We start from the raw sequence: 26,219 nt of genomic DNA on the forward strand, positions 1-26,219 counted from the left end.
GGACAGGAAGTCCAGAGACTGAATTCCAGCCTAGCCCTGCTTAAAACCAGCTGAGCAACTCTGCAAACAAGAGCTTCCCTGGCCTCCGTTTATTCAGCTGCTAAATGGGGAGAATCTTAGTTTCACAAACTCACACAGTGTTGTAAAGATCCTATAAAACTGTGTGACCTTTCCTCCTTTTGGTAAAACACTTTCTAAATGTACGATGGTAAAAGATGATGATCACATATGTTAATTTCATGTAACAACAGTCATAACTCCAAGGGTAGGCGTGATCATTTCCATTTTTATACGTGGAAACGGCCTTGGAGGACTTGGGGCCTGAGGTCCCAGAGCTAGTGAACCACAATCTCAGAGCCACGCCCAGGTCTTCTGATTGCGTACAGCTGTGCTGTGACAAGAAGTGTGCAGGACAGAGCCGACACACAAAGGGCACTAACTGAACCCAGGAGCCGGAGCATGAGCCACACTGGTACGTTTCTTCACTTCAGTCTCTCCATTTCCTTCTCTCAAAAATGGGGGTGGCATCACCTGTTCTATTAACCTGAGAAGGTTGTTGCCAGGATCACATGAGGCCACAAGGCACAGACCCCTGGGCCAGGGCAGTTTCCTCAATGGAGGTCAGGGAGGTCCAGTTCAAGAGAAGGGACTCGGAAGCAGGAAAGGAAGTGGGGGCTCAAAGACAGTCATCACATTCAGGGAAGCCCTGCAAGTAATTTTGCAGGTGGGAAAGTAAGCAGTCTGGAGCTGTTTAGAAGATACAAGGGTGAGCGAAAGGAAGAACTTCCCATCTGTTGCAGGATGCTGGCATGGGGTGATGCTGAAGCGGGAGTGTTCCACGGAGAGACTCTCCCTTGTGCAGGGTCCCCAGGTGACCCCCAGTGGTCTTGCAGATGATGGGAGGGATTTTTAAAAATATATCATTGTGGTATAAAATTAAAATTCACCATCTGAAACTAATACAATATTGAATGCAAAGTGTAATTGAAAAAAACACAAAAAATAACTATTCTGTTACAGTCCTCCCAATTAAAACAGTTTTTTTACTGATATGTGAAATACAAAAGTGTGAGGACCACTGTTCTAAAACACTTCATAGGGTCCTGACACTTCCATTGATCTAACTACATGACATTTCATCTATTCAATGAAAACTGTTAAGCATCTACCCTGTGCCCAGCACCCTCCCCGGTGTCGGGAATGCAACGAAAATGCCCTGTAAAATGCAGACCTGGTGGGGACATTCTTAACAAAAGGCGTTCACATCTGAACCAGCAGTTTATCCCCACCCAACGTCACCATTTGCCAATTAATGACTGTGCCCTTAATGAAGCTCATTAAAAACCCAAGAGTCCGGGTTCCTGGCAGGCTTTCTCATTCGCCTTGGGGCAGTCTTCCAGCCTCTCTGGGCCTCAGTTTCCTCATCTGTAAAGACACGGGGCATCTGACTATGATTCACTCCAGGGGGCCCGAGTCTGTTGTGGGTAGGGGCAATGGTAGCTACTCCAAGCTCTGGATGGCAGACTAAAACCCAGATGCAAAGAAAAATATGCCGTGGATGGTTTTCGGTCAGAGACAGGGATGATGAAGGATGACATTCCCCTCTCGCCCTGGGGCGTGCCAGGGGACCTAGTCTGGGAAATTCTTACTTACACAGTCAAGAAGTGGCTCTAAGCTGGGTTTCTACAAGAGAAGAGAGGGGGCCTTAGCCCACTTAAAAAAGTGTTCAGTGGCGCTTTGTACCCCTCCCCCCCACACACACCCCGCAGCCAAGAAGAGCATGCTGCAGGCTGCTGGGAGCCAGCAGCCTTCACAAACTCCCATGGCCACTGTCAAGGGCAGTGCTACCCTTCTCTCATGACTCGTTCTTTCTCTCTTAATAAATCCACATTTCTTAGTACCACGTCACACTGGAAACCAAAGAGAGCTTGAATCTTTAGACTTCAATAAAACACTCAGGGGGTCTAGGGCTGTAGTTTGTTTTTTAACTAAATGGCTTTATAATTTGAAAATTGTAAGGTTCCAGTTACTCATTTCCAAGACACCAAACACACTGCATCGTGTCCCCGTTGAAAGGTCCCTCTTAGCGGGACAGCTGTTGATTCCACAACGGGAGGGCAGCAAGGTGCCCTCTCCCCTTCGCTTCTGCCTGGGTGCCCACCATGTTTTTTAAATAGAGGCCTCCTGGCAAGTCTAAAAAGTGCAACTTGGAGACACTCCCATTTACCTCCGTCCCAGCAGGTGGCCAAGGGCCCGGCCCTGTGCTGGAAAGGAGCGGAAAGGAGGGTTGGGTCAGGTGGTGATGGTGGTGGGGTTGTCCCCAGCTTGCGAAATCACCATGGAGTTCAAGCCCCCTGGACTTCCCATCGCTCTAGGGCGAGTCTCTCCGGCAGTGGGCCCATCTTGGGCTCTGCTTGCAGAGACTTCCATGGGGGGCACTAGGCTGCCTGGGAAAAACTGCACTGGAGTAACCATAACACCTGCGGATGCTCCGTAATGCGGGAGGGGATTGCATGGCTTGGGCATGTCGCCAAGCCTTAATTCAGAAGACAAGCTCCTTCTGTGACTGTGCCACGCAGCTAAGGTTTAATATGTAAGTTCCCCCCTCCACCGGCAACCACCGAGCCCCTGTCCCCTTACCTGCAGTTCTAGCCCCTCAGCCCGACGCTCCAGTGCCAGGGACTCAAGGGAGGGGCCGCTGAGGGTCCCTGTGTGCTCCCCCTCCCAAGACTGCGGGCAGTTCTCCCCAAAGCAGCTGGGGAGCCCGGAGGAGACGTGCGCTCGGTGCGTTCTTCCCCGGGATGCCGTCTGCCCGGAGAGGCGCGCTCAGGTGAGCGTAGACAATGCCGAACAAAGCCTGCAATGTCGCTGTGTCCACGCGGAGCCTCACGGTCTCCGCGATTCGGGTAGGGGCGATGGGAAGCCAAACCCGCTCGGCCCCCTGGCGCGTATAAAAAACCAGCGCCCCTTCCGAGCACGCTTCCGCGGTCTGGGGCACTAGGGCTTCTGCGGCAGGCAGACAGCTCCGGGCTCTGACTCCTCGGGAGGAACACGGCGAGAAGCGCACGGCGGACGTGGGGGCAGCTCTGCTGGCCCAGGCGCACGAGGCTTGGGCCAGGGGGCGCTGCTGGTCCGCGGAGGGGCACCCGGGGTGGGAGCCACTGGGAACACCTGTATTACTCAGCGAGGGAAGGCGGAGAACGTGGGGTGGAAGGTGCAACAGGCGCTTCTGCGAACCCCGCCTGCGTTGCCTCCCGTGTTTTAACAAGGAGTTGGCCGAGGTTGGCAAATAAACGAAGGTACTTACTCCTGTGCGGGGTCCCAGGCACTAAGCGGTGCAGCGGCAAGAGCTGTGCTACGCGCTGTCGACTCCGCAGGATTTATTGCTCAGACTCAGGCGAGAATGTTGACTTTGGCATCGTTTCTGTTTGTCATGGAGATTGCCATTTGTGTACCTGGCTGTCTTATCATTGGAACTGCGCGGTAATTAACGGGCCTTTTAGCCAATATCCCTGTTTAACCCTAGACGGTGCCTGACTTTTAACATTCAAACGCCACAATGCGAAATCACACAATGCCTGGCACAATGCCTCATACATAATAAGCACTCCATAAACGGTGGCTATAGTTGAGTAATCTATAGTTTCATACTCATCAAAAACGCGTCATTGCACAATGTGTGCTCATTGCAGAAAAGAAAAGAATACTAGCAAGCAAGTTGAAAAACCACACCTATTCCAACACCCAGTGATAATCAGTTAATATTATGGTGTATATTCTTCCAGTGTCTACTTATATAAAAATGTACATTCTTTTAAATGCATTCCACACAGACTGTCCCATAACCAGCTTTCCACTTCCTTCTTGGGCACCTTTCTTCTGTCTTTTAGCCCCTATTGTTCCAATGTACTTAATCTGCTATTGTCAAACACTAACTTTTAATTTTAATAATGCAATTAGACATTTGTGCTTTTTACTCAAGTACTCGAACTGCAAGAAGGTAAATTTGTAGTCTACTGGGTACATGCAATTTAGGGCTTTTGATATTATTAGTAAATTGCCCTCCAGGAAGGTTGCCGTTTCCTTTTCCCTATGCCCTTCCTATTATTCTTGTAAGCGTCAATCTGGTAGGCTAATCATGGTTTTCTTGTTTTTACACCTTTCCTTTTAAAAGAATTTCGAAAAATGTTTCCTTTCTGCCTGTGGTTCTCAGTTGGCTTCCAACCCTTCCAACATGGCCAGAGCAGCTTAAGTAACGCAGGAGCAACCATGCAAGGGAACGTGCCCACGGGCCAAATGCTGGGGCCGGGTGAGGGCTGTGTGGTGAGCAGGCATGACCTCTGCCTCTAGATGGGCCTGTGCCATAGAAATGTAATACAAGCTACTTCGGTGATTTTAAATGTTCTCGTAGCCCCATTTGAAAAGCAAAAAAAAAAAAAAAAAAAAAAAGTGTATTTAATTTTAATATTAACTCAGTTGATCCCCAATACCTCACTGTGTAAACACTATAGAGGTATCTTATAACCTTTGAATTCTGTTATAATTTACATGTACCGCCCATGTCCCTTTGGGTTAGCTGCTGTTCCCCGTGCTTGGGAACCACATGACAGTGGTGGCTTGTGCTGTTCTAGGCAGGGGCGGGGTTGTAAGAGCAGCAGCCCTGCAGTCAAGGCAGGGGGGGATTTCACAGCCCACCTGTTATGATTAGCTGTTAACATTTCTCTTCATGACTTTGCCCAATCAGGTATACCTTAGGGAAGCCAAATTTCAGTTCTAGGTGTTTCTGAGAGCTTGACATCTTCCATTGGTGGCAAATTACATTTTTATTCCATGGTAAATAAGTAAAAGATCAAACTCTATATGCTGGTGGAGAGACCCGGTGCTTCAAACTCCACGTCAAAGAGTCATCCACCTGTCCAGGGACCTGTCAGGTCTTTCTAGCCAGTGTGCACATGAGGAGGTGGGAAAGGTGGGCTCTGGAAAGTGGTCCGTGGGAGGAGACTAGCAGGGACAGAGACTTTTTATATGGAGAAGATGGGCAGCTACAATTGTCATCCACGGCAACCCCTCCTTTGTGAGGATTTGTGGAAATCTAAAAAATAAAGTCACCGTGAAGCATCTTTGCCCCAAAAGGCCTGTGTTGTGAACCCATCGCTTCCAAGGACTTTGCTCACTCATCTTTGCAGCCCCAGTATCTAGTCACTCTACACAGTAAGTGCTCCTTTAAAATGTGACTCCTTCATGAATTTCCCTGGACGGCATGTCTTAGTGGTAAACACACAAGGTGTGAAGGTGACTCTGAATTCCGTGCAGAGGTAATAATGACAGCAGTCAGCGGCACACAGCTGTAAACACCGTGTAGTGGAAGGACCACTGCTTCGGAGACAAGGGGGCCTGGGATGCCCTGTTCAGCTCTCTTGCCTACTGGCTTCATGGCAGAGAAAAGATGCTTAATTTTTGAATGCTCAGTTTCTTGGCCTATAATGTTAAAGGTTGTTGGGTACAGTGTTTTCCAACTCTGTGGAAGCCCCATTCAAATTGTTTGCATCCGGTCCCCCAAATGACGAAGGCCCAAAGGGGGGTTACAAAATAGAGGCGCCAAAGTTGTGGATTTCCAGGACCCTCTTGTTGAGAAAGGAAAGAACTGGAAAAATGAACCATAGGTGGCAAAGAAGCCATCCCAGCGGAAACAAAGGGCCTGATTCTGAAGTGCTCCACAAAGCAGCAAATTCAGCCAGAGCCCAAACTGGGACATGGGTACGGGAGGGGAGACATACGGGGCACAGACACAAGGAACAGCCATCTCAAAGCTGAAGCCCCTTTGGTACGGGCTTGGCACCAATTTGTCTAAGGGTTAAATCATACATCCCAACTCCTTTAAACAGAATAATTATGCACCAGATCTTACTGGATGTGCTTTGGGAAAATGTGATGCTTTCTGGCTGAATCAAGTAAATGGAATGTCTACAAGGCAAACGCTTGGGTAACATAAATTAGTCATTCAATCGACACCCAAAACTGCACAAGCACTCCACTTCAAACTGTTGATGCTACCAAATTTTGGATCTTCAGTTTACACACATATGTACGCCTTAGCATACACCTTTGTTGAATGCATTTTGAGAAGAATCTGGGTGCACCCTTGGAGGAGGCAGAGTAGGCCTGACTTACAATAAACCTCACAGTCCATCTCACTTCCTGGAAGTCTCGTATCACAAGAGGTGGGAACACTCTGGCTGGTGTGGCTCACTGGGTTGAGGGCCAGCCTATGAACCCAAGGGTCGCTGGTTCGATTCCCAGTAAGGGCACATGCCTGGGTTGTGGGCCAGGTCTCTGTTTGGGGGCATGCAGGAGGCAACTAGCAATGTTTTATCTCCTTCTCCCTCCTTTCCCCTCTCTCTAAAAAAGTAAATAAAACCTTAAAAAAAAGGGGGGGTACCTCCTCATCAAACAGTTATCACCTCAAGTTCTCAAGGTAAAAGAAAGCACAGGAAAATGGATAAGGTTGGGCAGCTAAAGCCTTAGATGAAACCCATTTTAGGAGGTTAATGGAAAACTAATGCCTAGAATCAAGAACCTTCCTAGGGAAGTCAGACCGCAGTGCCCAGCCAGTGACGTGAACAAGGTTTGGGGAACTGTGATTTCTCCGTGTGAGCCTCCCTTGGCTCTCACCCCCGGCAGGCGGGCAGCGGTCCCACTGGAATTGAACCTCACTTTGATGCTGGCCAGCAAAATCATCCTACCGCTCTTTCTTAACTCAGGTTTGGAGCCACAGGCTGCCCTCCCATTCCTTTCATCTGGAAAAACAAAACAAAAGCCACCTCTGAGAACCCTTTGTGTTTCAGGAGTAAGCACTGCGTGGGTGCTGGGCTGGCTACAGCACCACCTGCACTGGTGAGCAGCCCAGGTGTCACCTTGGCTCACCCCCAGGAGCTCAGTCTGCCAAATCCAGGCAGCAGTTGTGCTGGTGACGAGCCCACCGGGCAACACAAGTGGTCCCTCGCTTTGGGCTGGCGGCCTCCCGCCCAGTGGCTTCATTCCTCCCCTGGAATTTGGCAGCACAGGGCCCGCCGGTAAGGCCCCTCACATCACTGGTGTTCTGGAGTAGGCATTGTATAGCAGGAGAGCTCTACTGCAGAACATCAATCACCCTCACGCACAATCCTGAGCCTTTTACATTTCTAGCTGCCCCAACAAAAGAACTCTGCCAAAACAAAAGGCATGGCGAATGTCTTTCCCATTAACTCCTGTTCACTGTTTAATCCGTGACAGGACTCTCCCCTGATTTGTCTCATACTTACATGGCCTCTACCAAGGAGTAATCTGTTCGTTTGGCTATTTGTTTTCAGTCCTAGTCTACTTACTATCAACGACTGAACCAGTGTGAGGAGGGACTGGCAGGTACGATGGGCCATACGGTCCTATCGGACAATCAATACAGCACCGACCACACTGTCAGGCAGATGGCTGCAGTTCAGTAAATATTTGTGGAATTAATGTTAATTAACAGAGGAAAGTCTTACACCTATTCAGAAATAAGGACCTGGCAGTCTGGTATTTTAATATGTGGAATTAATCTAGGAGACATTTAACCCTTATGTCTCTGTGAGAGCCTAGTGCTATAGATTCTATTCTTCTTGGGAACAAGGCACATAAGTGAACCACCAAACAACAGTAAACTCCATTTAATTAAAACTGTTTGTATTCAAATTTCCAGTACCATATAGTATAATGCCTTGGAGTAGGAGGAACTCTGACTTAGGTTTTTTTTATGTGTTCTTTGACTTGCTTCCCTAATTTTCCAGAATAAAAAGGCAAATGTTGTGATTCCGTGGTTTTCACCTGCATTTGCACGGTGGCTGGAACGGGACAGAGTATGAACAAACTAAGCACCCAGTGCTCCTAGAATGTGCAAACAGGAAAGGGAAGGGAGCGAAATGCTGGCAATGATAACAGGAGGATTCTGGCTGCAAAGTGAGTGTTTTATTGGGCAAAGCAGTGTAAATTTTTATGTAACGGAGGCACATGAGTGTTCGAACTCTTTACACTAGCAAAAGCCCGTTTAATCTAACAGGTGAGCCGAGGCATGTCATCAGTAGAAACAGCAGCAGCAACAAAGTCTTCTAAGTCTCCTCTCAGTTGGTGAAAACATCTCCTCAGGTTGTCAGAGGACAGGCTGGTACTTAAAATAATGGAAAAGTTCCCAGACAGAAACGTAGGGGCTGGCAGGAGTCAGCTGGCCCATAACTGCACATGTGAGTTCAGGAGAATTTAGTATTATGTGCTCCAAGAAAAATATGTGCTCTTATTTAGATTTTTAACTTGAATTGTTAACTATTTGTACTTAAGGAAATGGCAAACTGGATGGCGAATTCTATCTATAATAAAAATCTATGTAGTTACATATCTGGAAGGGTACGGATGGCAAGGGCCGAAAGAGAAAGTTCCTTCCCCAACTGGAGTGGTCCAGAGTCCAAGGTCAGACTCCATGCCGAAGGACAGGGGACTCTCTGCCCAAGGTCATACTCCATGCCCAAAGGCCAAAGGAAAAGTGAGCCAAGTCATGAGGCAGAGCAAGAGTGGATGACCTCAGCATGCACACGAAAAGGGAGCAGAGACTGGAGCAACAACAAACCAAACATTTATTATGTGCAAGGGGCAGATGATGACAGGGAGAGCAGGGCATATTTTATTATGAAATATTACAAACATACATAAAAGTCCAAAAAGTAATAAAGCTCGTGCATCTATCAACTAGATTTATCCATTATTAACACGGAGTCCTACTTTTCCAGCACTTTTACACAATAAAAAGTTCTATATACAGTGGAAAGCCCCTACGTATCCCTCCCTGGTATTGCCATGCATTTGGTTATGAATCATTTATGCCAGGCTCACGTATTTGGAAGAACTTAGGGGAAGAAAATAAAACTACCCATCCTAACGGAAGAGTAGCGAGCGAACAAAAGTGGAGGCACAAAGGTCATTACAGGAAATGCAGACGAGGAGAAACGGCTCCAATAAACAAAAACACAGGACGCTGTCCTTTCTCTCCTAAGTCTGCCTTCACTGCGTCCTCTCTCCCGAGTGTTTATCTCCAAAAGACTGCTTCTGAAAGAGAAAGGTCAACTATCATTGCCGCATACAAAAACGCAGTCACCGTGGTTCTCAATCTCTACCTTAAGGGTCAATGCAAGCAACCACTTACTTTTAACCGAAACCATACACTGAATCGGAGCTGCCAGTCAAAAACCACCACCACCGTAGCAGTGCTGTTGTGTTAGTTACAGTCGCTGGACTCCCTTCACAAACATAAGATGCCCCTGTTTGCACTCCCCTTCCAATATACAGTTAGTTTATATTAACTGGTATGCCGAAGTACTTACTCACCACTTTTGAGCAAAAGGTTACAGAATTTTATTTTCTCATCAACCCATCACTCCTAGTAGAGCAATTTTATAATTACTAACAAATTAAACACTAAGTTTTTCTCTAGGAAGAAAAACTTAAAGTACTAAATAGTCAACTAAATTCCCACTAGAACAAAGGAATTATGCTTAAGTAACCACATATGCAATTTTTTCTAATGATATAACCCCTAAGTATCAGGGCCTTCACAATTGTGCTGAAAAGATATTGCAGCACAGCAGGCAGGGAAGCAGCAGGGGGCAGTAGAGAGAACTCAGCTTTTCCAGTGTGTGTGTGATTTTGGGCAGCCAATCCACCTCTCTGAGCCTCAGCCTCCTCACCTATAAAATGGAGTCGCACTTTCTTTTCAAGGGTATTGTGAAGGTGAACTATGTGAGTAGATGTAAAAGTTCTTTTAAAATAAGGCACTGCCCCAAATAAGGTATTATTACACTGTACTTAAATGCAGACAAAACATGTACATATTCCCACAGTAGGGGAAAAGCCAGTTCAACTACTATGCTTTAAGTCAAGTTTTTTCAAAGCTTCAGTCTATTCAGAAACAACAGAAAATATGGGTTTCATCTGAAGAAGTGTGTGTAAGCACTCCCAACATCTTTATGAAACGAGGCCTATTACACAGATACAAAGTAAAACCACATACAAGTTAACTTGACTGGCACTAGCACTAAATTCCAGGAGTTCTGTCACTGCATGTTCCTTAATCTATGAAGTACATTATACAAAGTCTATGAAATCTATGAAATACGCTATACAAGGTGAAATAAAGAAAATTACACAAGGAACCAACAGTGAAGGGAAGGAAACCGGGACTCAAATCAACAATTTGGAACAAAAGGAAGAAACAAACATCCAACTGGAACAGAATGAAGAAACAGGAATTCAAAAAAAAAAAAAAAAAAAGAGAGGCTGAGGAACCTCTGGGACAACTTTAAACGTTTTAACATCTGAATCATAGGGCTGCCACAAGGAGAAGGTAAAGAGTAAGAAATTGAAAACTTATTTGAACAAATAATGAAGGAGAACTTCCCCAATCTGGCAAAGGAATTAGACATGCAAGTCTAGAATGCTCAGAATCTCCAAGAATTTGGGTCCAAACAGAAACACACCAAGGCACATCATCATTAAATCACCCAAGATTAAAGATAAGGAGAGAATCTTAAAAGCAGCAAGAGAAAAGACAACAGTTACTACAAAGGAGTTCCCATAAGACTATCAGCTGATTTCTCCAAAGAAACCTTATAGGCAAGAGGGGGTGGAAAAAAGTATTCAAAGTCATGAAAGGCAAGGAACTACATCCAACATTACTCTATCTAGCAAAGCTATCATTTAGAATGGAAGGGCAGATGAAGTGCTTCCCAGATAAGGTCAAGTTAAAGGAGTTCATCATCACCAAGCCCTTATTATATGAAATGTTAAAGGGACTTGTCCCTTATTATATGAAATGTTAAAGGGACTTGTCTAAGAAAAAGAAGATCAAGACTATGAACAGTAAAATGACAACAAACACACAGCTATCAACAACTGAAACTAAAAAACAAAAACAAAAGCTAAACAAACAACTAGAACAGGAACAGAATCACAGAAATGGAAATCACATGGAGGGTTATCAGTTTGGAGGGGGAGAATGGGGGAAGAGGTACAGGGAATAAGAAGCATAAATGGTAGGTACAAAATAGACGGGGGGAGGTTTAGAATAGTATAGGAAATGTAGAAGCCAAAGAACTTGTATGTTTGACTCATGGATGTGAACTAAGGGGGGCAGGGGGAATGATGGAGGGAGGGGAGTGCAGGATGGAGGGGGATAAAAGGGAGAAAAGAATGGGACAACTGTAATAGCATAATCAATAAAATATACTTAAAAAAATAAAAAGCACTGCTAAATGTAAACTATAAAAAAATAAAATTAGATTAGCAAATGTAAAAAAAATAATAAACCCGAACTTGTAAAGGAAATAAATCATGAGAATAACGCTGTTGATCCTGCACTGATGGCATTTACCTGAGAACTCAGTCAGACTTGCTTAGGGACGGAAACAAAACAGTGGGCCCAGCAGGTCCTGACCTGAGGCTCTCATGACGCAGAGACCCACAGGGAGACCAGCACGAGCTACCTGCAAAAGGTCTGATGTAGCTGCACATATTAAGTCAAAGCCCTTTCCTTTTGGCTGGAATTCTATCGACTCAAAGCGATAAAGACAGCTTCATTTTGATCAGAAGTTCTAACTGGCCATTTATTGATCATGAAGTACAATACTTTCTAAGGGCCATCTTAGAACAAAGGATCCCAGACAGTAACAGGGAACTAGCAGGGGACAATTTCAGGGGAACTAGTGTTTCAAACTCACCAACACTGTCTCTTAACCACGAGAATCACCGCAGTCCACAGAGCGTACGTTTTGTTCTGAGATGCGACACACTGTCAACGCAGCCCCACTCTCGGCCCCTTAGACCCTCCTCACGAAAAGCGCTCAGCCTTGTCACAGCCGTGTGCGCAAGTGAGAGTCTCACACCCGGACACGAAGGACTTCAGGCAAACCTCACCTCGTGATGATTTTCACCAGCCCCTCCACATATCAACACGAGCACTCTCACAAGTCAACCACCACCATGAGAGGTGGCTACTACCTGAACAACCAACCCCTGGGCTCAGGTTTGTTAGCGGTGTCAAGGGAAGATTACCCAGTAAGACTCAGAACACAGCAAAGACTTTACAACCAGACCGCAGATCATTAGATCACAAAAGAAAACACAGCCTCACAAAGAGATGTGTCCTCCTCCATTAGCTCCACCCCGAGACCAGGACTGGAAACGTCCCACTGCATTTCGGTGGTTACAGAAGCGGCAAGACCAATCAAATGTTACTTACTTAACTTATTAACAGTTTTTTCATTTCAATAAATTTATTTTGATTGGTTGGATTGTCTAAGAGGAAGAGAAGAATCTGTTCATGTTTTTCAACCTATGGATGAAGAAAAAGTAGTATTATTTAATTTCTCAAAAATGTGAGGAGGATAATGTCACTTAAAGGAAAGTGAACGCACTTGTTTCTGTAATTCTGAGCAGCAGCAATTCATCCTGTTCGTCTTCTCTAAAGGCAAATACAAAAAGCCATTAGGTTACATACGTACAACATAAGCAGCAAAAATCCTGCAGTCGGAACACATGCAGACCTGCCCCTCAGCCCCAGGTTCCAACCACAAACAATTAACTTTCCATCTGGGCTTTCAAGTTCTCCATCACTGTGTCCTGGGTTTTACTAAATTAACACCCACATGTGTAACGTTTTAGGTCTTCCACCTACCACATATGGGATCTCTCTTTCTGGTTGAGAGCAGGCCTGCCAAATCATTATCTTACAAAATGTAACATCCAATCTCAAAAATACGAGTTTTCTTCACTTTGATCAGGATCAAAAGTAATTTGGAACTAACTTGGAATGCCTGACATTTCTGAAGTTCCTGGTACCGACTCTACTGACAATGTTGTTGAGCCTGATCTAAGGCAAGTCTGGACTAGGGGGCCTGCTTCCATCCAGAAGGTTCCTTTGAGGCAGTAGCAAGAAGTGGAACTCTGCCGCTGGATTTATAAAGAAGAGGATGACAGGAGTGTGGCCACCAGGAGGAAGGAAAGATCAGGTCAATTAAAATGACAACATCTGTTCTTAATTGCAGTTACACTTATGATTGAGTTTGGAACAAATACCTTTATCTAAAGCGTTCTGCTTTTTAGATGTGGTGCTTTTTCCCAGACCACACATCACCAGCTTGTCGGTCACCCTGACAGCCCCGTTTTCAGAACATTTCTCCACTGACACGGTGTGGACATTCTCAGTGACTCCTTTCACAGACAGCAGGACGTTCTGATTCAGCATGAAACTTTTTAGTAGCTCTATTACTAAGTGAGAGCAGCTTCCATTCAATTCCATTAGTCCTGGAAAAAAAATAAATATTAGAGTCAATCTTCAAGTCCCTTAAAAAAGGTAGTGTTTAGATAAATTATCTAAGGATAGTAAGAAAAAGGCTCACTGATTTCAGCTGGTTTAAGTGTGCTTTGATGTACTACTGCTGTTTGTTGCATTAGAAAAAAAATCAAACTTATTTAATAAACATCCACTGATCCCTATTATGTGTCATGCACTAATCTAGGCCTACAGGGCCAAAACGGACAAATGACTGGCTTCATGGACACACGTTCAAATGAGAGACGAAAGCAATCGTAATTTTCCAGCCCTCCACGTCAAAAAGAAAGCAGACTCTGAGGCAATCAGTGTGGTATTGTCTGTGGGCACCTTTGGGTAAAGAAATCGGGAATAAGAGTAAAACTCTACTTTAATATTTTAGTTCACTTCATACATATTCCAACTGAAGAGTTGAATATATACAGATAATAACATGTACAACATGGTAGCCCAAAACAGTGTCATCTGAATGTCTCCAGTCTCCAATGGCAGAGTGGTGGCGGAGGAAAGACCTCCGTATGAGTAGCCAGATGACCCCGGTCATCCTTGCCCTGACACTCACTAGTTTTGCAAAACAATTGGGGCAAAACAATTTCTGAACCTTAACTCTCTGAAACCATCTGTAAAGCAAAGATGGATCAACTGAATATACTTTTGTGAGCAAGAAAAAAAGAATAAAAGATGAGATTTCTTTGTAAACGCTGCTTGGTATTTAAAAATCTGGGCAGTTATACTTGAAATACCCTTTTGATTTAGACTTAGAGCTATAAAACAAACAGGAAAAAACAAAAACAAAAAAACAACCCAGAGACAGCCAAACTGGAAAAAGACCGCATTGTCTACCTTCAAATGAACATTTAATAATCTGGAAAGGAAGCTGCAGGTGGCTGGCAGAGATGGGCTGCACTCTGCAAGGAGGCAGAGTTTCGACGTTTCCGTAGTCTGCATACATCACCTTCACCTCCGTCTCCGAGGCTGCCAGAACGATAGCACGGTACCAGAAATCATCACCTGGAAACACAGTGGGTCTCAGGTAAGAAGCTACATCCAATGGCCCCCTCCCTCTCATGAGATGGTTAGTCACAGTTACATTTACATCACTCAGAAACTCACCCCAAGACATCTGATTTCAAGCCAAAACATCCAGATTAAATATAAGCATCACCTCTACTTTTTTCAGACCCTACTAAAAACACAATTACAGGATGAAAATGAAGAAGACATAAAATCACAAGGACAGAGAACAAGAGAAGACAATGGAATATTGGGAGATAGAAAGCAGATGCATGAATGGAAATGACTGAGCAGAGCTCAAACAAAGCTGGCCACAGGGAAGCATCCCAGTGTGCATCTCAAATGCCCAGACAACCAAGGGTCAGTAATTGGTGCTCCCTATTCAAAAGGAGGAGTAAAGATGGAGGTGAAAAGGAGAAATGGGTATAGGAAACAGTTACTCCCCAAGCATCCGAACAGACTTTAGTTTATAAACACATTTACACTCATCAGTTTTATGTTCGTATGTTTCAGTAAAGTTCAGAATGCCCTCTCCCTTTCCAGGCAACTGCTCCCACTCCTTCTCCAGAGAGGATGAGCCTGGCCAACTCTGCACTAGGCACCATGTGGCTAAGCAGAGGAGGGAGGTGACCAATGACACATCCAGACAAGCTAGGCACTCCCAGCAGGCGACCACCATCCCAAGCAAAACCTCTTCAAGATACGACCATCAGGAGCCCCCTGAAACTGCAGTGTGATCACTCTCTAGTGGAGGCCACCAGTGAACAAGCTCTGACCACGCACAAGGAAATGAAATGAGGCACCTCATTAACATGGGTGCAAATGGAACTTCTTGGCACCCCATGTTAAGTAAGTGGACAGAAAGGATCACCGAATATGTGAGAAAAGTTCCTCACATGAAGGGTAGGTCCAAAGTTAATGAATAGGAACTCAAGGAAGCAGAGACAATGGAAGGAGGGAGAAGACCATGAAATTTAAAGGAATGATACTAACGTCCTTGGAGAAATGGCCTTCAAACTTTGAAACAAGACCAAGACGGTATGAAAAACACACACTTGAGATAACAAACAAAACAGCTACTGAAACTAAAAATGCAGTATCAGAAAGGAAATAAGAAAAGTTGAAAGACAGAATTAAGGAAATCTCTTGCAAAACATTAAAAAGATGAAACAGAAAAGAGAAAATTTGGCATAAGACTTCATGTCCAACATTAAAATACTTCAAGTTCCTAAAAGAACAGAAAACAAAAGGAAGGAATAAAAGATAACTCAGGCAAATTTCTCAAAACTAAAGCTCATGAAATTCTAGACTTAATGGCCCATCTAATACTAAAGTCATCTCGTAAAATTCAAAACAAAGGGTGAAGAGATTAAAAGGTCCAGAAAGAAAAAGAATATGAACAACATCTACCTCTTGACCAACACCACCAACAGCTGAAAGACAATAAAAGCAATGCATTCAAAATTGTAAGAGAAAGATGATTTCCAACCTAGAATTCTATCTACTAACTATTCCAAGTAAGCTATCCACTAACTATTAGGGTAGAATAAATACTTTTTCAAACACAGGCATTAATCGAAAATTCATCTTACATATGTACCTGTTCTCAGCTTCTGGAGAAAGGGATATACCCAAGTATTAGAATAAATCAAAAGTAAGGGATCCAGAAAGCAAGGTGAGACGAGGGAGGGCAGACTCTAGCTAACGAGGTGGGCAGGTGCAAGAAACAGAGCCGGGTGGTACTGAAACAACGGCCAGCGTGAGGGTGGGGGGAAAATTCCAGGATGACAGCTCGGGTCCAGAGGGTGAGCAGTCTAGAGAGGGGCAGGTAAGAAGGCTGAAGATGCCTCCAATAGGACAAAAGATGAGAAAAGTACATTAAGTGTTTGCTGAATTTACACTGACGCAGAGAACAGGAGGTGATTAGTGAAAGTATATAGAACACTAGTAACCACCAAAAAGGCTGTAAAAGAAAAATGTAATTCAGTACACTGTATGGCTAGGCTATGAATGGTGTTCATACAATTCTAATAAAGTAATACAGAACACTTAACCTACCCCAAAATTATGACATATTGCTACTGGGAAGAAAAGGGTCGATCCAGGTGTCACATAAAAGGAAAGTAGAACTAAGCATAATACATTTTTTAATTTTATTGAACTGGGGTGACAAGCATAATATATTTTAAAACCTTAAATCTAAATTTACAAAGGAACATTAGTTGGGCAACAGCCCGAAAGCAGGGGACGACCCCGGCCCACTCACAGACTTTTGGCACACGGACCCTTTAAGATGGCCGGAGAGCAATATGCTCCCAGAACTTACAAAATGATTTACGGCCTTTGACCCCAGAAGTCTATTCCTGAACATACAGCGTATAGTATTTATAGTTATCGAATTTCTACCCCCGAATTCACTACTAGTGTTATTTACAGTAGCAAAAACAAACAAAGAAACAAAAAACCCACACTGTTAACATGAACTAGTAAACGACAGCAGAATAAAGTGTACCCAGTCCAGTAAGTCTGACTCCCCAGGGCATTTTATTCTTTTTTTTTTTTAGTACATTATCGGAGTTCTATAAATGATCTGCCGTCCCTCTGTATGTACATGTAACATTACTGACCCACCGCACAGAGTGCTGTTACCTAGAGCCGGTTATCTAGAAGTACTGACAGATTTACGCATTTCCACCTACCCTTGCCCAAACGTATTCTGTGGTTATGGCACAGAAAAACTGAATTAAACCCCTGTCTCTAACTTCTCTCTCTAACCAAATAAAATATGCATCTAAAGTAGTATGATTTTACTATTCCTGCAAAAGAGAACAGAAAAATACTCTCCCTTTAATGTCTTCCCTAGAAGAATCTTACTTGTGTATCGGGCGCAGCACGCATCTCCCTCTCTCGGTCTATAGGGCGGCCGGCTCTTCTGGGCATTGCAGGATTCCAACAACTCAGCTGTCAGAGCCCACAGTTTCTCCTGATCTTCTAAAATACATAAACACGATCTCTTGTGAATATTGTCAATGCTGCTATTCAAATATAGTATACACGTTTAGATTTGTCAAAATTCAAAAGAATGTCAAATCTAATCACTCAAAAAAACCCTGTCTGTATTAGAACATATACTTAAAAAATAAATAAAACCACGACTGGCCATTGTGTGCCAGAGGGGTGCAATTCAGAGAGGGGCAAGGAAGAAGCCTCCGGCGGGCTGATTCGTTGACTGGGGTGTTACACTAGTGTATTCACTCTATGAAAAGTTAATAAGCTGTATTTTTACAAACAAAAAGTGCTTTGGTGTACTTTTCACTGAGTGTGTTATACAGGCACGCCTAGTTTTATTACATTTCAGATATTGCACTTTCTACAAATTAAAAGTAAGACCCTCCACCAGCAAAAAGATTACAACTCACTGCAGCTCAGATGTGGTTAGCATTTTTTAGCAATAATGTATTTTTCAATTAGGATATGTACGCTGTCTTATTAGAAATAATGCTACTGCACAGTTGCAGACTATAGTAGCATGTAAACATTATTTTTACATGCACTGGGAAACGAAAGTTCGTGTGACTTGCTTTCTTATGATGTTTACTTTATTGCAGCGGTCTGGAATTGAACCATGTAATCCCCGAGGTATGCCTACAGTTGTCTTAAAGTCCCTGCAAGTGATTCTGATTAGCCACCACCCAACTTGTACTAACTAACCTTCCACATGATAAGTATAAACTCAAATGAAGAGAAGACTTAACTGTAAACTCCATGAAACAAAAAAGAAAAATTAAAAATACTTATATGCTACTCCTCTTCATGATTAGGTCCAGTGTAAAACATTTCTCTAAGTTTCTAAAGATATAGTAACACCATAATCACAAATTCAAAGTACCCTTCCAATATAAGAAAGTTTTAGTTCAAATTCTCTTAAATGGTTAAAGAAGGTTAACTTAGTCAGACAACTCAACATAAACAGAATACATTTAAAAACAAAAAGCAATACATTACGTAAGGACACTGTTTTGTTATGAAAAGCTGTAGACTATCATGATTAGGTTGAATAGGTGCTGGTGCAGGGCATTCTACTCATGTAGACACTTGTGTTTTTGTAAGTAAATTTTAAGCCTTTTTATTGATCTGAGAGAGAGAAACATCAATTTGTTGTTCCACTTCTCTATGCCTTCGCTGGTTGATTCTCGTACGAGCCCTGACTTGTGATCGAACCCGCAACCTCGGCATATGGGGACGACGGTCTATCCCACTGAACTACCCAGCCAGGTCTGTAAGTAAATTGGCCTGCAGTGTTTAAGATCAATTCTTCCTTAAAACCTTGCGTGAGACAAAATCATTACCCTCCTCCTCTCCCCAATTCCTAATGAGTTCAGATAAGCACTTCGATTTTATAATTAAGAAGATTAGCAGCTACCATCAATAAATCAGCAAACAAGTGCCTGTGAGGATGTGGAGAAAAGGGAACCCTAGTTCACTGTTGGTGGGAATGCAGACTGATGCAGCTACAATATGGAATTTCCTCAAAAAAGTAAAAACGGAACTGCCCTTTGACCCGGCAATTCCACTTGGAATACATCCTAAGAATCTCGAAACACCAATTCAAAAGAATGTATGCATTCCTGTGTTCATAGCAGTGTTATTTACAACAGCCAAGACCTGCAAACAGCCTAGGCACCCATCAGTAAACGAGTGGATAAAAAAGCCGCGGTACATTTATACAACGGGATACTATGCAGCAGTGAAAAAGAAGGAAGTCCTCCCTTTTGGAACACCACGGATGGACCCAAAGACTATTATGCTAAGCGAAATGAGCCAGTCAGTGAAAGACAAATACCATATGATCTCACTTATATGTGGAATCTAATGAACAAAATAAACTAACAAACACACAGAAGCAGAAGCACAGATACATGCAACAGACTGACAGCTGTCGGAGGGGAGAGGGGAACAGGGACTGGATGAAAGGATTAGCAAAAGAGCATATATGCATGACCCACGGACAGGGACAGCAGTGTGGGAAATGCCTTGGGGGGTAGAAGTAGGCAAACAGAAAAAGTGGAGACAATTGCAGTACCATTAACAATAAAATATAAATTTAAAAAAGATTATCAAAAATAGGCCTCAAATTTTAATTTCTTACCTGGCATCTCATTTGGTAGCGCATAAAATGAGTTTGGGTTTACGATTTCTAATATGCTCGCTCGTACAGTTTTATTGACTGGCAACTCTATCGTCCTCCACTGCTCAGCTGAAGAGATGGCTGCAAACACACCAAACACTGGATCTCCACGGAAGAGACCCCATTTAGTAGTCTTCCCCAGGAACGTATGTCTTCACTCATTTGTTCATCAACTGCAGATTACCAACATTCCCAACTTCCCAAATGAAAATCTGTACTTTCAGGAAACAATCGATTTTATTTGAGGGACTCTGTGGGCATGACACAAAAGCCCAACCTGTAACGAGAACCCTGGGATGACTGCAGCCTCGTGGTATTGTGCTTCTCGCGGCACATGTTACACTTCCGCAGCGCGTCCAGTGTAACTCTCGAATGTATCAAACACTAGGGTGTACATAGCTGTATGATGCAAGTTTACCTGGTAAGTAACGTTAAAAATGAGTATAATGTTTGTTTAATAAGGCCACGTTTCAATAAATTAGTATTAAGTTAACTTTAATAGCCTGTCATTCATCTATTTCCACAAAGCATATTTGTACAGGAAAATTGTGTCATTCAGAATAGAAAATGTTTTATAACCTATAAAGACAAAGGATAACATAAACTTAAATAACAGATAAATGGCTTAATAATGTTACCTTGATGCCCTGGGCTGTCGATTTGAAGGTCCTGTTTATTGACGGGTCTGTTTTCTGAGAAGTCTTTCTGTGAGCTAGCTTTTAGAACCAGATGTTCCTCAATCAGAACATCACTGATTATTCGGGGGTAACAAGTGGACAGATCGGAGAGCTCAACCCCCACTCCATGGTCAGTGATCTCAAACACGTGCGCTTGGAGTCTCACCCCTGCCACACACATCTGAAATCTTGCTATGGCTTCCTTGGTCCAGTGTTGGTTTCCAGGCTGTATATCTGGCAAATAAGAACAGCATTAAACAGAATCCTGGGCCTGAGCTGTACAGTATTTTTGCTCCAGGAGTTTTCAGGACCTGGTCCTTGCCAAGTATATTATTAGATCAGCAACACTGAGTATCTTTCTTAACACTCCGGTCTGTATCTACACCCTTCATTCCTGAGGTACCAACAATGCATTTGCAAATATATTGATCAGGATCTTTCCTCACCTTCCCCACTAGTGTATCTGCACCTGGCATTTTCCCAATAGACAAAAATAGAAACAGTATTTATTTTAGAAGCCACCTTTGTGTTCTGTTACATACACAAGCATGAGTGACCAATTATGCCGGTAAAGGATGTCAACCACACAATTTCACCTTTGTGGACAGTCTTCTAATCATAATTTTAAAATGTCACTTTAGCCCTGGCCAGTGTGGCTCAGTTGGTTGGGCATCATCCCTCAAACTGAAAGGTTGCAGGTTTGATTGCTGGTCAGAGCACATGCCCGGGTTGCAGGTTCGGTCCCCAGTTGGGGGGTGTGCAGGCGGCAACTGATCGATGTTTCTCTCTCACATCAATGTTTTTCTCCCTTTCTTTCTCCCTCCCTTCCACCCCCCCCAAATCAATAAAAGAAAAAAAAAATGTTATTTTACTTAGCCAAAGATTATTTTTCTTGGACAACTGTGGCTTATACCCTTATTTGTAACAGTAATTCTCAAACTTCCAAGTGTTCATGCGAATTACCCAGAGGGCTTATTAAAACAGATTCTGGAGCCCCACCAAGTTTTCAATTTAGTAGCAGGCCTTGGATGGGGAATGCGAATCTGCATTTTTATCAAGTTCTCGTGTTGCCGCTACTGGTTTGGGGGTCACGTATCAAGGATCACTGGCATAAATCATGGTAATTAAAACTATAACCTGAAGTGTACTCAGTGCAAAACAAGTAGAAGTAAAACAGATAAGCAAAAGAACACTGAACAGTGTCTGTCTCGTGACATGACCACCGTTAACATTTTGGTGTCCAACCTTCCACAGCTTTTATGGAAACACACACTTGCACAAATACTCTCATATTTCTTTTGTAAAGAAATTTTAATAATAATAATAGCTATTATGGGTATAATGCCAGGCACTGTTAAGAGCTTTTTATATTTTTAGCTCTTTGTTTCTTCACGGCTCTTTGAGGAAGGTACTGTTATTTCTCAGGTAGGAAACAGAAAACACAGAGAGTCGCAGTACTTTGCCGGAGGCCTCTCAGCTGGTAGGGAGCAGAGTAGGTTCCAGAGTCTGTCCGCTCAGTCACAGTGCTCTCCAGCATCTCTTCTACAGCCTGCCTCCCTCAGGTAAATCACGACAGTTCTTCCTATCAATGACACATATTTAACGTCGCTCCCAATGACACACAGTGCCAGCAAGGAGTCCAACAGCACTGGGAGTGCCGGGCCCTGCTGGGACATTTCCTTTACTCCTCACAGCAGCCCCACGAAACAGGGGCTACCACTGCCCACCATCTGGAGTGCCATTAACCATTCTTCTCTTACTGATTATGTAGGTTGGTTTCCTATTATTAGCAGCAAATAATAGTAAACCTGTATTTGCTGTTAGTAATAGCACAGGTACTACTGTTTGCTATTATATTCGTTAATAGTAGCAAATATATTACTGTGTGCTATTACTAGTACTGTTTGCTATTAATTACTCCATTAATAAGTTTCCTTGTAGGTAAACTTTGTGAAATTCCATGATGATTTCTCTGGGATAAATTATTAGAAGCAGTATGCCTTCATGAGAAAACATCAGTTTTCACTCCCATCACAAGTACGGAAAAGCAGCTGCTCCCCACTCTGACATCGACAGCAGGTCTGGCCAGTATCTTTAAAAATACATTTTGAAACTTTATACTACAATGTAGGATCTTCTAACTTACACAAAGTATTAGAATTATAGATATTAATACATAGACTTATGCACTCTAAGTATTAGAAGACAGTAAAGAATATTTCTTATTCTGTATCATACCTACTAACCAACACTGTATCCCTTGAAAGGGGAGTATTAAAAATTCCGATGGGATCATTTGGAGTTCATCTGCAGTGACTTCCTCGACGTTTCCGTAATCCACAAAATGCACTTTAACGTTTCCATTTGGCACGACCTCCTTGACTAGCGCACGATACCAGTTGCCGTCACCTAGATTTAACACGGAGTTCATAACACGGGATGTTTCCCTTCTGTTAACACCGGCAGTTTTGTCTTGAAGAAGACAAGTGTCTAGGAGCTAATAAACCTGCTCTCTTCCACACATGAGGCCGTTTACTCTTTCACTCACAAGTCCCTAAGAGTACTCAAAATCAATTTTTAGGGTATCTCCAAAATGTTTACAGCACCACACTTTTACATGTGATACAAATTAAAGATTTCATTCTCCACCTATCCTTAAGCAAGCAGAATGTGAAGGCAAGACAGCAAACTTGAACATGTTTGTCAATCTGCAAGACTTCTAATACTCTCACCACTATGGGCAGATTGTTTTAGTGGTTCCTTGGTAAAATAATATAAAATAAATAGTAGAAATGAAATTAAATTTATTTTCAAAATAAATATGCACAGAGTGACCAGAAGAAACAATAAATCTTCAGTAAAGAGGTCTTCCATTAGTTAAGTTATTCTAGTGTTACCAGAAATTCTGGAAAGAAAATCATTTAACAAAGTTGAACAAAGTTTAGGTACGGAAGTATCATTTGGAGGTTCCTTGTTACAAAGAGAGAAGAAAAAAACCATCATCTTAAGCATTTATTTAATATCAAGTGTGAAAAATAATTGCTTCAACATTAGGAAGAAAATACACATTTAAAATAAGGGTTGATAAAACCTATATAATTTTATTGACCAGTGTCGCCCCAATAAATTCAATAAAAATTGAAATTAAAAAAATAAGGGCTGAACGTCAAGAAACAGAAGGCTGTGGTGAAGTCAGGGTCGCACCGCCTGCCACTCACCTGCAAAAAACGCACAGCAAGGTTGCCCGATTTCTGCCTTAAAGTCTTTAGACGACTTCTGCTGACAAAATTCTGCCAGTGATTTGTTCAAGTCGTTGAGTTTCTTTAAAGCTGAAAATACAATACACGTACAGCATTTAATATTAAAAAAACACACAGAACATAGATTTTTCTTTAAAGCTGGAAAATGTTTTAATCATAAAATCTCAGGTATATCCCCAAACAACTGTTAAGTACACCAAATGCTTTTCCTTTCTCCTTATTAAAAAGTTGGGCAGCCCTGGCTGGTGTGGCTCAGTGGATTGAGTGTCTGCCTGAGAACCAAAGGGCTGCCGGTTCGATTCCCAGTCAGGGCACATGCCTGGGTGTGTGCCCAGTTCAGGGCATGTGAGAGGCAACTGATCAATGTTTCTCTTACACCTTAATGTTTCCCTCCCCCTTTTCTCCCTCCCTTCCCCTCTCTCTGAAGAGAAATAAAATCTTTTTTTAAAAAAACTGAATTTAGGAGACACTCTGTAAAATCTACACTGGTTTACCTATAAGGAGAGACAGAAATAAGGGCTTAACATGGAATGAAAGGACTAAATATAGACAAATCTTTGTTGAAAGTATAAATACTCACTTGGCCCCTGTTGGAAAGTACTTGGAAAGAAGAGTATCACTCAGTAAACTCATCTTGAGTTATTATCTACACCAGTGTATTTGTAAAAAATGAATAAATGCAAGAGTCGACTTACCATCCTCTTCAAGCACATGACAATAGAACTCTCCAGGGCTGTATATCATGCAGACCACGACATCTACCGTTTGGTTAACAGCAAGTCCAACCCATGTCCATGCCAGTGGGTTTAGTTTGGCTTCTACATCCAAGGGAACTGTGAGAATAAATGAACGTTTTGTAAAAACAAATGGCCTTAGAAATACGCTTTGGAAGAACTGAATTTTCATGATCTTCCTAGTGAATTTATAAGAAAGTTTACCAGCATTCCAATCAACTATTACTACCCTCAGTGAATTTCACATTTCAAATTCATTCACATTTGTGACTGATTTTTAGCTACCAGTGACCTATAAAACTTTCAACAAATTTTCAGTTCCCGAACACACTCTTAAATGTATTTGGATGAATCATTGACTTTTTTTCTAAGATTTTATTTATTTATTGAGAGAGGAGAAGGGAGAGAGAAAGAGGAGGGAAGCAGCAACTGGTTGCTTCTCACACCCCCCCAACCACGGACCTGGCCCGCACCCAGGCATGTGCCCTGACAGGGAATTGAACCGGTGACCTTTCAGTTCGCAGCCCAGCACTCAATCCACTGTGCCACACCGGCCAGGGCTAAATGCTCGATTTAAAAAGACAACAGGTAGTCAACATAATTCTTTTTGGAAGTCTGAGAACTTACACATTCACGAAACCATCTGGCCTCTAGCATGAACGCTGTCTGGTGGACATGTTACTCACCACTGGCTTCCTTCGTGTCACCAGGTGGCTCTGTCACTGTCCCCTTCCCCCAGATGGCAAAGCCTGCGTCCGTGAGCACCTGTGCCACGCTGACGTTCGGCGTCTCGGATTTATCCGTAAGCGCCACTAGAGAGCTGGTTTCCAGTTTGCCCAGCACTTTCACCGTCATCATTCGGTTCTGCACAACCGTTTTCATCAGACAAATCGCTTCTGGGGTCCAAATCCCTAAGGACGGCTTCACTCCTAACAAAGAATTTTTTAAAGGAGGTTAAAAAATATTTCTTACAGGAAGGATTTAGAAATTCCATTTCTCATTTCCAGAAAGGTAAATTTAAGTAATCTGTGACAAACGTTGGAACCAAAAAGCTTCATCTGAGCAGAAGGATTTCCTAAACATGAAAATAAAGGCAGAATTACACAGAAAAAGCCCGTAAAAACCTTCCTTATGTCTACATTAAGAAAACTCCATTGACACGAAATGTTCAGAAAAGCCAGTCCATGAAGAGGAAGGTGGACTACTGGCGCCTGGTGAGGGGCTTGGCAATAAATGGCACAAGAGGCCTCATCTGGGTGACAGAAATTCTGTGAAACTGGGGCATAGCGATAACTGAACAACTTGGTAAATGTACTAAAAAATCACTTAATTATACACCTCAGACAGTGGAGTTTGTGGTCTATGTAAATTGTATCTCAATACCGTTGTTAAGAAAATAACAAACCAAAGTACCAAACAATCCAGAAGAAACAGGGGCCCTCACATTAGCGCAGGGTAAACACCTGTGGCACTCACTGCAGGGGCACTTACAAATCAGCAACCCCAGGCTTATGTTTAGTTCATAGAACGGAAGAGCCACGTGACTACAAAAAAGCATTTGGCTGCACTGGTAATAAAGCAAATTAAAATAATTTCATGTTCAGCTTATCAAAATTGGCCAAGGTAAAATAATATGGAAATGCTGGGCTGGTCAAAAAGTTTGTTTAGTTTTTTTTGTAAAATAAAAGACATATTTTTCATTTTCATGAATAACTTTATTGATTTGGCTATTTCGAGTATGTCGGCTATCTCATACATTGTGTGGTATAGCATTGATTGTTCTCAATTAATGTCTTGATTTAATTGCTATCAACTTCGACTGGTCTGCCTGACCGTGGAGCATTGCCCAGCGGGACATCTCCAGCACGAAACTTTGCAAACCGCTTAGTTAGATTTGACACGTTCCGTCAGTCACGCACCTTCTCCATGCACTGCACAAACCTTTTTTTTTTGCAT

General features: G+C 42.9%; 2 protein-coding genes across 4 annotated transcripts in view; both read right to left on the reverse strand.

Moving 5' to 3' along the window:
• The window catches only part of VWA2 (von Willebrand factor A domain containing 2), a 41,707-nt gene extending 38,342 nt beyond the window's left edge, over nucleotides 1–3,365 (reverse strand). The window contains exon 1 of one of the 3 annotated variants that reach the window (XM_053923326.1): nucleotides 3,308–3,365. The gene's annotated coding sequence lies outside the window, so the exon portion shown is untranslated. Of the gene's footprint in view, nucleotides 1–531; nucleotides 598–2,640; nucleotides 3,251–3,307 lie in introns of those variants that run through there. The other 2 variants (XM_053923327.1, XM_045191644.3) reach the window with 2 other exon arrangements.
• An 8,933-nt stretch (nucleotides 3,366–12,298) lies between these two features.
• The window catches only part of TDRD1 (tudor domain containing 1), a 31,713-nt gene continuing 17,792 nt past the window's right edge, over nucleotides 12,299–26,219 (reverse strand). Inside the window, exons 15-25 of the mRNA XM_053922688.1 lie at nucleotides 24,950–25,192; nucleotides 24,225–24,362; nucleotides 23,488–23,598; nucleotides 22,508–22,678; nucleotides 20,231–20,503; nucleotides 19,554–19,673; nucleotides 17,279–17,395; nucleotides 14,234–14,401; nucleotides 13,135–13,362; nucleotides 12,474–12,520; nucleotides 12,299–12,391 (exon numbers count right to left, since the gene is read on the reverse strand). Of these exons, the coding sequence (XP_053778663.1) occupies nucleotides 12,299–12,391; nucleotides 12,474–12,520; nucleotides 13,135–13,362; nucleotides 14,234–14,401; nucleotides 17,279–17,395; nucleotides 19,554–19,673; nucleotides 20,231–20,503; nucleotides 22,508–22,678; nucleotides 23,488–23,598; nucleotides 24,225–24,362; nucleotides 24,950–25,192 (1,709 nt within the window). The remainder of the gene's footprint in view (nucleotides 12,392–12,473; nucleotides 12,521–13,134; nucleotides 13,363–14,233; nucleotides 14,402–17,278; nucleotides 17,396–19,553; nucleotides 19,674–20,230; nucleotides 20,504–22,507; nucleotides 22,679–23,487; nucleotides 23,599–24,224; nucleotides 24,363–24,949; nucleotides 25,193–26,219) is intronic.

This window comes from Desmodus rotundus, chromosome 4 (assembly GCF_022682495.2).
Source record: "Desmodus rotundus isolate HL8 chromosome 4, HLdesRot8A.1, whole genome shotgun sequence".
Taxonomy (NCBI): domain Eukaryota; kingdom Metazoa; phylum Chordata; class Mammalia; order Chiroptera; family Phyllostomidae; genus Desmodus; species Desmodus rotundus.